This window comes from Ascaphus truei, chromosome 1 (assembly GCF_040206685.1).
Source record: "Ascaphus truei isolate aAscTru1 chromosome 1, aAscTru1.hap1, whole genome shotgun sequence".
In the NCBI taxonomy this organism is placed as follows: Eukaryota; Metazoa; Chordata; class Amphibia; order Anura; family Ascaphidae; genus Ascaphus; species Ascaphus truei.
The window spans coordinates 464,072,653-464,084,835 of NC_134483.1; the positions used below are offsets into that span (position 1 = coordinate 464,072,653).

General features: G+C 43.5%; 1 protein-coding gene across 9 annotated transcripts in view; it reads right to left on the reverse strand.

Moving 5' to 3' along the window:
- Positions 1–12,183, reverse strand: part of EXOC1 (exocyst complex component 1) — a 40,572-nt gene that overhangs the window by 1,732 nt on the left and 26,657 nt on the right. For all 9 annotated transcript variants that reach the window (XM_075566281.1, XM_075566263.1, XM_075566233.1 and 6 more), the window contains 4 exons: positions 6,928–7,004; positions 4,988–5,216; positions 3,238–3,421; positions 1,527–1,726 (listed from right to left, as the gene is read on the reverse strand). In XM_075566281.1, coding sequence (XP_075422396.1) covers positions 1,527–1,726; positions 3,238–3,421; positions 4,988–5,216; positions 6,928–7,004 — 690 coding nt within the window. The remainder of the gene's footprint in view (positions 1–1,526; positions 1,727–3,237; positions 3,422–4,987; positions 5,217–6,927; positions 7,005–12,183) is intronic.

Below are 12,183 nucleotides of genomic sequence, written 5' to 3' on the forward strand. Positions count from 1 at the left end.
CTAATCACAACTTTACACCAAATGCACTTTTGTTTTCCTAATCTAGCCCACGCTCATCACTCAATGCACTTACATGTACTCCTGCTGACTCCCGAGTATCCCCAAAAAAGTACTATATTGTTATCCTCTTGATGCATCTCACCCTTCTGTACCATATTGTCCTGCATTATGTCAGCTATATGTTTCTGTAAAGCAGAACATGTATGCTTGGGGATACATATATCTTCCAATAAAACATACAAATAGAGAAACTCTAAAGGTGAGGAAGATATAATGGTGAGGATTGTGTGTCGGGAAGTTTGGGGTCACTCCCCAAAAAACACCATCCTCAGCATGATAAAGGGATGGAGAACGGTCAGTGTCATAGCCTCAGATATACTTTCATTAGGGTGTATCCTATAGTGTTGACCTGAGTAACATCTCAGAAGTGATATTACTTGTAAACTATATCGGAATAGAGAATCTACTAAATATTTGTTTAAATACGGTATATATAAGTTAAAAGAGGCTTTTTGAACATGACTTTGAAGCCTCGTCTCGTTCTTTTGTTTTCCCCAACAAAGCGTGATGAAATAATCAGTCTATTTGCTGCATATTTAATATTCTTATATCAATATAAAACATAGCACACAACAAATGTACTATTTAGTTAAAATAAAGTTAACATCTTTTTAGCTGAATAGACCCAAAATACATTGCAACAAAGAGCAATAGGCTGCAGGCCCTATAGTAAGAAAAGGAAAGGCTATTTTGGCAAGAAAACATATTTGTACCTGTTCCCATACTGAAGGGGACCCAACAGCATTATTTATGCAAAAGAACTTAATTGAAAAAAAAAAAATTATTCCTCACCTACAATCTATTCAGCATTTTAGAGGTGTAGCATACACACCAGTCACATCCTTGGAACACAGCTATAAAGACATAGGCCGCATTCATACTTAGCGAGACAGTGCGCGTGATGAGAACAAAAGGCTGTTCCTAAATGAGGACGGCCAGAGAGCGCGCAACCGATTGTTTGCACAACAAAATGATTTGATTTTGTCGCGTGACGGCCGGGTCACGTGAGCGGTTGAGCCAATGAGGGCGAACCGCTCATGTGACATCACGGGCACGCTTCCCCGTCGCGTCTCCTCCTCCAGATCCTTTGGCCTCGGGTCGCTTATGTAGCAGGTGTGCACGACATTCATGAGCTCCGTCGTGCGTGCGTGCCGTCTACATCCGAGGCCTTAGGCCCAGATCCACAAAAGGCTGCTAAGCTTTAGCACATTTTTACTTCCATTCACATGAATAGTAGCTGAGGTTTGCAGAGGTTTAGCACCCTTTTGTGGATCTGTGCCATAAAGAGTAAACCTCTGGGATAGGCAGGCGCCTCCCCCATAAGGGCTTACAAGCCACGTGATAAACACATTTTACTGTTAGCAAAGTCCATGCAACATTCTTTTATGTTCCCAGTAGAACATAGAAAACACTTTGTATAAAGCGGTGCGGCTTTAGATCCCAGAGAATACCAAACAGAAGCTTACATTGAGTTTCTCCAGCGGATGTCCCAAAGAGCATATGACGTACGACTGGAGGTGGTCACTATATTTCTGTTTGGCTTCTTTCTTCTCTGCTTCCAGACACGATATCTTCAAGCGATAGAGTGTAGCAAAGATGCGGTGGAAGTTCTCCATCATCACTACGTCCCTCGGTGTCTTCTGGCTCTCGTTTGCTACTTTTTCAACTACAATCAAAGATGAAGAAATCCCACTGAAAAATCCCCCGTACAATACATTGACTCAATGACCATTTCAACCCAGAGAGCCACATGCTTACAATGATGTATACAGGGTTTCGGTTTCCCCTCAAGTCCCCAGGCCTAGTTTGACAGCTCACAAAATATATTTTTGGGCGAGAGACTGCCAGAGATTTTCCATTTTCATTTGAAAGGAAAATGAAATCCTGGCAAATACTCAGCCCCTCTTCCATTCAAAAGGAATACCGATGACAATTTAATGTTGCCGAACCTCTTAATGTGTCTGACATATAGAGAAAGCATAGCAGAATTCATCCCTCATTTAGTAGTGTGCTATTGCACTTTTTGGAATCAGCTTTTTGGCCTTAGATTTGTATCCTTCTCAACATACACCTATGAAAGAAATATTACAAATATTAGAAGGTACCATACCATAGGTCAGGCGTGACCAACTCCACTCCTCTAGGTTCACCAACAGGTCAGATTAAGGATATCCCCTGCTTCAGCACATTCTCACTGAGCCACGGATTGAGCCAACTGTGCTGAAGCAGGAATATCCTAAAAACCTGACCTGGTGGTGGCCCTTGAGGATCGGAGCTGGCTACCCCTACCCTAGTGCTTTCACATTTCAGCAGATTTAATATTGGTTTTCACCAGCTGAGGCTGCCAGAGATTAAATTGCAACCCCCAGGGAACAATGGGGTTAAAGATTGGTTTGCAGTGTATATTCAAATATATTTCTAACTACTAAAACCAAATCTCACGTTATGCTTTATTTGGGACAGAATGTCAGGGCTAAGGGCTTCCACTTTTCCATCTGCACTTTTGAGGAGTTTAGACTACTAAATAACCTTGTACTTAATACACTGGCCTCTTAAGTGGGAAAACTGGGTTTCAGACATAGGGATTTGATCTCTCTGTGCCTTGCAGCTGAAAAATAAATTGAACTTCAAGCTCAAGATTAAAGCCGAGGATCCTTTACATCAGACAATGTTCTGCTGCATGGACTGGTATCATTAAACAAAATGTATTAGGCAAATTAAAAGAAGACCCGTCACTTCTTTTGATGGCTAGAAAGTTCAAGTTGATTAAAATAACATAGTACATATTTTAGTCATGAGGGGAAATAAAAGTTGAGAAATATCGTAGGTGCGGCCGAAAAACAGTAACTACAACATTTAGCAAAACCCAAAAAAGACATTTTGGAACAAGATTATATTAAAGGAGAGGCACAACATTATTGTACAATAACATCATTTCATGTGTGAGAGGGAAATTGAAACCTTTGTTGCAGAAAAACGTGCGACTTTAAAGGTTTCATCACTTTTACATACACATGGCAGAAGTAACTTCTCCTTTTACAATAGCGGTCGTGTTATACATAAAGTGCAGTCCTACACGAGACCACAGGGAATGAATAGCAGTCCCTCTTTATAGGTCAAAAGTAGGCAGGAGAAATGTGAGAATTCTCAATTCATGTTTTTCCTTGTTAAACCTACCATTTATGAAGACTGCGTTTATAAGTTTTGTGTAGGCTTTGTCCAGATCTCCCCGTCTCTCCGCAACTCGAAAGATAGATTCTGCCAGCTCAGCAAACTCTTCGAACCCGGACACAAATGGAAGAATGCCGACTTTGCTTTTCTTTGAGATCTTTACCTCCCCCATCTGCTTGATCTGGTTAATCTTCACGTACAACACACGTTAAGAGAGGGGAGGGGGGGGATGGGGGAACAAAACAAAACAAAAACACGTTTTAAGCAGTCTAACATATAAAACAAAATAACGAATTTCAATGTGATTTTTCTTTTGCTTTAAAAAGTATTCTTTTACAATTGGCCACAGTCTTTTGTTTATCTTTTATATTTTTCATAGATGTAGAGCATCTGCAAATAAGGCCGCGGGCATGGTGCCTCGGGCCGCGCTGAGCCGTGCTCCTGCTGAGCCTCGCCTGCTCAAGCTGGTGCTTTTATGCGTCCTGAAGGCGAGGCAGTGAGTGCGCTTTGGGGGCGGGGCGAAGGTGTGGCTAGTCCCTCGTTCCCATTGGATGTTTGCGGTCACGTGACCGGCCCTCCGCTCCGGAAAGCATGAAAATGTAATATGTCGGCTGCAATTCAGCACGCCTCCGCACGCCCCCGCTGAAGCCACACACACACAAGATGCAGGAGGTAAGTGTGCTGGCTCAGCACGCTATTTTTTTTACTATGCCGCAGCCTAAGAGAGGAGTTACACGCCTATGCATTTTCTGGGGGGAGGGGTGGGGGAAGGGAAATAACAGCAGTTTCCACATTACATTGGTTACTAAAACTTTTTACCATTTAGTGTGATAAAATTATCCCATCACCCACATGAATCATCCAATTCATATAAGTGTAAAAGCAGCCTGAAACGCCTATACGTCAACACCTATCATTTATACAAAATGTATAACTACTGTATATGAACCCTTTATTTCCTAAAATATACGGTTTGTCTCCCAGTGGTAATTAGTTATAATATTAGAATATTTCTCCTATATAGCACTATCTGCAATGCTATTAAGCACCATAGGCATCACGATATAGCAGGTCAAACAGACTCTTTGACAAAGTCCTATACCTAGGACGAAACGCGCCAGAGTATCCTTGCTCTGTGTAAGTCTATTTTTGATCAATAACATTTTCCATTTTGCTTAATTGTGCTTGGTCTGTTCTATCTATCGGAGGGCAGTTACCGCCATTGCAGCAGCATTTTTTCTACCTTTTACATGGGCTGGAGAACGCCACCTCAGCGTTTTTATCCGGCTATCTGGCTCAACCAAATCAGCGTTATTCGGCAGACACCAGCGTCAGATCGTGAGCGCCTGCCAGCTGATTTCCGTTGTGTGGGACACAGGGTGTTAGTGAGGGTGGAGACTTAGTGGTTTGCCGTGGGACACGCTTAACGGCGTGTTCACCGGCACCTCGGTCTCTGCTACAGCTTGCTAGCCCCCCACCCGGAGTGAGCCCGTACACACATCTGGAGGTTAAAAAGCCCATTCTGTTTCATTTAGCCCATATTCACGCATTCATGTTGAACCAAGAAGATAATAATCAATTTTTGTACTGCTTTTTATCGAGCATCGGTCGTTGAGGTTTGTTCCTCGTTCTTGCTAGCAGGCCAAATAGTCTGCGCTCCGAAAGAATTCATAAAACCTTAGCAGTCCCACGTGGAAACACACATTGGAGCTGCAAGCCATTTAACATGTTATCCTACTTAAAAGTCAAGACTTACTATGCATTTATCAAAGTTCCTTTTCACAGTCACAAGGACGTTCCCTAACGTGGTGCTGAGGAAGGAAGCAGAGTCTGCATTTTCTGCTGTCCACACGTGGTGACTCATCTTGACCAGCATGTACAGCGAGTTAAAGCTGTCAATCTTGTCGCCCAGGGCTATGAGGTTGTTCAGTTCTGGTACAATGCAGCCAAATATGTTTGTCATCATCTGTCGGATCATATCTTTTCTGCAATAGAGAGAAGTACTCATTGAATCCAGTGATTTATTTGAATCCCAGACAACAGATTTGAGGTACGTATGGCCAACGAATAAAACATGCATGAGAATGCACTTAGACTTCAAGCAACTAAATAAAAAAGGTTCTCTTCAGCAAAACTTGCATACACTATTACTTTGCCACAAGGGGGATTGGCATGTGCAAGGAAAGGAAGAGATGTGGCCATTACAAGAAAAAAATAGCTTGGAGACCAATATTTCAGACATTGGATTTTGCAGCTTGAAGTGCCCTCTATCATTCAATTATCAAACGCAGCAAGAACAACGCAAAGCTGTTTCATGACCTTTGCTGTCAATGCAGATCAATGCATCGCAGGCTGCTCTGACAGCAAAGTGGTCAGGACATGATGTGCAGGCATGTTACAAAAGTAACCTCCTCCAATAAGAATGCTTTTTCTTTGGTACTTTCCAGATCCATAGGACAAGACCATGCTCAGTGCCAATACCTAGGGGAGGCCAACTCCAGTTCTCAAGGGCCACCAGCAGGGCAGGTATTAAGAATATCCCTGCTTCAGCACAGGTGGCTCCATCATTATTGCAGCCCCAATACAGCTCTGTTGGTGGCTCTTGAGGAATGGAGTTGGCCACCAATGACCTAGACTGTCCTGTTTAGCATTCATCACTGCTCCAGATAAAACCTCCAAACAAAGGGTACCAGCCCAGGTTCTTGCTAGTGAGGAATACACAGAATGCCAAGCATGTCAAAACGACACACTCTTCATTAACTGGCTCTGTGACGAGACGTTTCTGGCGGACATTTTGTTTGTGCTAAAGCACCGGGAGAAACACAGCAGTAGGGTATGTCATGAAACAAGGCTGTCCTGGTAGTATTGTCAATCTGCTGTAGACCTCGGGGAGTCGAGTATGTACTAAAAAAAGGGTGGTACAGTAGGCAGTCTCACTTAGGCCTCGTTTATATTTGGCGCGCGCGACGGAGCGCATGGCGTCGTGCTCGCCTGTCGCTCCAGCGATGTGTACTCTCTAGGATGGAGGCGATGGGGAGGCGGACGCGTCACAAGGCTGGTTCGTCCTCATTGTCTGAACCGCTCACGTGATGCGGCCGTCGTGTAGAAATACTATAGCTGGCCTGATAGAGCTGCTCCGTTTTGTTCACGCTCACTATGGCCGCAGCCTAATTTTTTGCATCAGACTTCAATAGCACCTCAATCAAGATTTCAAATCAATCATCCTGCCTCAGGCCGCGTTTATAGTGAGGACCGCAGCACGCGCAACGTAATTTGTGTACAAATTCTGCACTCTATGCAGGCGACCGGCGGGATGCGACAGGGGGCGTGGCCCATGACGTCATGTGAGCCATTCGACGTTATTGGCTGAACCGCTTCACGTGACGCCGACGTCACGTGGCAGCCGCACGGAGGCGCAAATTCATTTGTCTCTCCTGCCGCTCGGTTGTGCCGCTGCCTGGTCGCGGTCACCACGTGCAGCATGATGCACATCAAGGTATGTGTTTTGGCGCCGTGCTCCGTCGCCTCAACTATAAGCGCGGCCTCACTCATTTGGCTCCCTGGACTTTGACAGCTGGTTTTAGGAGGACACAAAGCAGGTAAAGGTTAAGAAAAAGTTAGTTGCTGGTCATACATTGAACAACTAGTAACGCGAGTATGACAGGTGAAGATAAACAGAAGCAGTCGTGGACGTACTCGGATGTTACAGGCGGCTGTGCCCCAGGGTTTTGCGAACGCGAAGGAACTCCTCCGTCTACATCCTCTGTCTCACCCTGGAATAAAACTGGGAGTTAGAACGGGTTAACAAGCAGGCTGGTGTGGGATGTTTCATCACATCAATGTCAAAACATACAATTAAGCTGTTAAGGCTCCAGTACCGCACAGGGCCAAGTGTGTGTCCAAATAACTTGTAATTCAGTTATAGTTGTTTCCTAAGCTTGGTATGAACATCTGCAATAGATACTGTGACATTTGCCTTCATGCTTTCCGCAATTAGTCTTTTAGATCTAAACTTGCAAAGCATGTTAAATTAACATTGTTTTTGTATGTATATTTTTATTTATATACGGTAGTGCCACCAATGTAAGCATCAGTTTGCAGCATTAGCAAGACAGCACACAAAATGTCACAAGTGCATCAATATTAACAATGGGAAATAGGGAGTCGGTGCTTACAATCTACATAGATTGAAGATCAAGTATTTTTTTTTTTACATGTTTGAAAGCGTACACTACCGACACACTTTATTGCAGCACGGCTAGCACCGCAAGCCGGGGGATGCCCCGGCGTGCTAGCCGCACTCCCTCAGCATCATCGGGTGCCTGCGCCCCCTGCACGCGCGTCCAGGGCTCCCCGAGGGAGCCCTGGTGTCCCGCGATGTGGGGGACGGCGGCAGGGGGTTCCGGGGGACCCAGCGGACCCGGCAGAGGGAGGGAGAGCGCCCCGATCGGAGGGCGCTCCTCCGCTGCTTCGGCGCGCGCCCGGCACCCTCCGGCGCGCGCCAGGTTACTGCTGCGGCCGAGAACGGGCAAATGCTCGAATAAACTCGGCCGCAGCAGTAAAAACACTCTATCCACTTTCTTCTAAAATAAATAAAATAATGCTTTCTTAGGAGAAATTAAAAATGCCGAATATGTATTTGTGTGTAGATTTTCTCAGTGGTTCTCACAAAATTGCGACTCAAAAAAAAAAAAAAGTCGTTTTTTATCTTTACTTGTCCGTTTTTCACCCTGATCTCATACTAAATTGTAACATCTTCCAATGTTACCAAATACAATGTATTGCAACCTATTAAGAACTGCTGAACCCTTTAAAAATATATTGTGAACACCATAAACATGTACTGTATTGTGACTGTACCGAACCCCAGCACACATACATCATGTCCACGGCACTCCAGAAATAGAAAAATCTAAAGATACATTTATTTAACACATCATGAGATACAAACAATATCACCTAAGCGACGTTTTGAGCCAAAAAACAGCCCTTTCTCAAGTTTTTTTCATTGTTCTTATATTGTTTTGATTCGGAGAGGTGAACACGGATTGTCCAAGGAGCACCCAATACAAATCTCTTCAGCACCATTGGGATTTAACCTTATGTTCCAATGACATATTTCATAGTTCCTCCTTCCCTTACCGTGCACCCCAAAACTGGAACAACCTACCGGAGACTCTCACAGCCACCACCAGTTTAAGTTCTTTCAAATCTAAGGCTGTCTCACATTTTAATCTGGTCTGTAACTGTTACATACGCCTATAATATATATTATCTTTAACTGTGCATGCAATGTCTTGTCTATAATGTATACCCTGTTCATTTATGTAACTGTATTTGTAACCATGTATTATATGTCTTAACTCTATGCACAGGACATACTTGAACACGAGAGGTAACTCTCAATGTATTACTTCCTGGTAAAACATTTTATATAAATAAATAAAAATAAATAAAATAGTGGATGAACTGTACCCATAAATTAATCTGTACCTGAAAACAAGACCTCCCATTTTATGCACAAATATGAAAACAGGGGTGTTCCCTCAGGCTTAGGCCACTATCCGTCGTTTGTTCCTCATCGTATCACTTCACTTAAATGGTTTTCCTGACTCTTGGGGCACCTGAAATGAAAGGCCCCTCTCGCCTGTCTCTACATGAGGTTTATTCCACCCGTGGACAGAGTACACCAATAAAACCAAAGGGACATGCGACTATGGGGGCTTATGTTGTGGTTTCATTTTAAATGGTCTCCATGCCTGCCAAAATCTAATGAGTAAAAGCACCAGCCCTCCGCTATTTCTAATCCATTGTCTTTAGAAATGACGTTATACCGTACAAGTCAGTGCGACTAGTTCACAAAACCACAACAGACAAATGAATTGAATTATTGATGGTGAGATCCTTTAGATTTACGGACCATTTCTCCCAGCTGTTTTAAAAACATCCTGTTGAACTTTTGTGGTTAACTCCTCTGTTCTGCCTAACATTATAGGGGTTGTTAAACAGAATAATGATTTTGCTTGACCGAAGTTCACCTTTTTTTTTGGTCTAACCCCTTAAGTGCTGGATGGATAGGAATACAGATATGAAACGTAATCCTGAAAGTCTAACGCTGAACAGGGCAACAACACAATATTTTTTTTTAGCTATCCTGCGTATTTGTTATTTTATATTTAGGATTAGAGAGCTGGCACTTTTTGGCTTTCTGAAGGCACATGGCTACTCCTTCTTATAGAGTGAATGAAATCAAAATATAAAAGGATTGGGGTTCTCTGTGCCACGTCTTGCAGGTCAATACGCACAACACTTCTGCTGGGCAGAGAAGCATGTCACCGTGGTACAGCACTGACTCACATTAACCAACCAAATTCTGCTATGGTTACACTTACACTTTCTCCCTTGATAATGGCTTTAGAGTGAATTAAGTCACTCCTCTGCTGTGCTTGCGATTATTTTTCTTTATTTATCTGAAGCAGAATGTCTACCGGATCATGACATAAAGGACAAAAATATGATGTCATAGACATTTGTTACATGGGGGCCTGCCAGTGGTGAGACCAGAGCAGTCGTGCTCAAGGAAACGTCTGGTTAAAAAGTGTATATAAACAAAGGCATAGAAACAAAAATGTTGGTGGGTATGACTTATTTAGACACCAATGGCCGTACAGTGATGGTCATCTATTCATTTTACCAGTACGTTGTTATACAAAAGGTACAGAGGGAGCAAAACAGTTCACCCAGAAAAGAAACAATGCAATAGTGCAAAAACGTATGGAGTAGTTGAAAAATTTGCTAGACAATCTTGGCTCATATGAATAGCCTATTCACCATGTGAAAGATACAAACAGGCACATCTCCCAAACTATGGCGAGATATCCTTGGATGGATGTGTAATTACCTCAGAGTAAAGGGATAGAAAGGAACATAGTACAGGTCTGTATGTAAAAGCTTTTATGTTGAAACGAATAAAATGTACTCACATTCGGTACATTGTAAAAATGCTCATATGGATAATAAAAAGGAGCAATTAGGTGCACCCCAAGGGGATCGCGACGTGGTCTAGTTGTCTCTCTCTCGCAGTCGACACCTCCACGTCACTCTACACAGTATCTTCTGGCTTCAGTTCCGTGTTACTTCCGGTTGTGTCCAACAACATCCGGCAACCTCTTGCAGTGGGTGACACATGCTTGGCTCTTAGGATTGGTCCGGCTCAATCCTGGGAGTCAAGCGGGTTAACCACTGCGAGAGGTTGCCGGATGTTGTCAGACACAACCGGAAGTGACACGGAACTGAAGCCACAAGATACCGGGTAGAGTGAAGTGGAGGTGTCGACTTTGCACCTAGTGGCTCCTTTTTATTATCAATATGTGCATTGTTACAATGTACCGAATGTTAGTACATTTTATTCGGTTCAACATAAAGATGTGCCTTTTTGAATCTTACACACTGAGTAGCTAATTCATATGAGCCAAGTTTCTCTAGCAAATATTTCAACTCCTACGTACGTATTTGCACCATTGCATTGTTTCTTCTTTTTTCGGGTGACCCGTTTTGCTTCCTCTGGACCTTTGGATAAAAACGTACTGTAAAGGAACTTTTGGAAACAAGTTCCCACCGGAGGTCTGAGCATTACTTGTCACCATTCAAAAAGTGTTGTATCACTTATTTAATCACTGATATATATATATATATATGTCACTTGAATGTTGTGAAACATCTACACTATAGATTCATTTTTTCACTTACACGTACACTTTATTTCTGTGAGCGCACCGTTCTAAACCACTATCTGGGTTTTTCATTTTACCAGTAGCCTCACTGGTCTCAAACTTTGAGGCACTTAGGGCCTCATGCAGAGAGCAGCGCTAACAGGGAAAGCGGCATGTATTGGCGAAACCTGCCTTTAGAAAGGCAGAAAATGGGGAGTTTTAAAAAAAGCGCCATTTTTTTTTCTCAGAATCTCGCCGCGCGGCTGGAGAGAACAGAAATCTCTCCAGTCTTGAAAACGGCCGTATGCAGAGAGCAGCGAACGCCATCTAGTGGCTGTTCGCGGCAAAAAAATGGTGCGATTTTCAACATTTTTCCTCTCCACCAAGCAGCTGGCGCTCCGCGGCCAGTGGAGGAGAAAGAAAAAAAAAATCGATTTCTTTCCCACTAGTTTCAACAGCGCTCATAGCGCTGTTTGAAACTCTCCATATGCAGAAAGGATTGTAAATGCAGTTTTATGCCCTTTCTGCATATGGAGAAAAAAACTCTCCAATAAAGCTAAAAAAATTTCCCCTCTCCAATTCTAAATAGCACTGCTCTCTGCATGAGGCCCTTAGTCTTTGACGTCAAGTGTAATACAGTAGGGCCCCGCTTTTCGGCGTTCCGCCCATACGGCGTTTCCTAATGTATATCCATATTCATTCGGTTCAGCGCTTGTTCCGTTTTTCCGGCGATTTTCGGCATGAGGCACTCAGCAGCTGAGTATCCGGTGGTACCAAGAAGGGGGCCACCATGTCTGCGCATGCGCATAATGGGGTCGGCCGAGGTTGCGCATGCGCAGACCGGGTGACTGCAAGTCTGTGCATAAGCCAAAAATCATCGGTTCCGCTTTTCGGTGATTTGCGCTTTGCGGCGGCGCCAGGGAACGCAACCCGCCGTACGAGAGGGGCCCGCCTGTATCTCCCAAAACCTACTCTATTCAGCCCCATCTCAATATTCTGTAATCAAGAGTCTGGCTCTTTTCTATTCCTGTACGCGGAAGCAGCTTCACAGCATACCGAAAAAGGGACTTGGTCACTTTGGTTTTTTATTACCTACTCTATTTCAGTACATGCGCCATGTTAAGTGAGCAGAATACTGTTTCTATAAACAAGACCCTCACTTAAATTCAATTATAGCTTCAACGGATGTGATTAATGACACAAATGGGATGTCAGGAACACATTAAAAAAAACCACCATT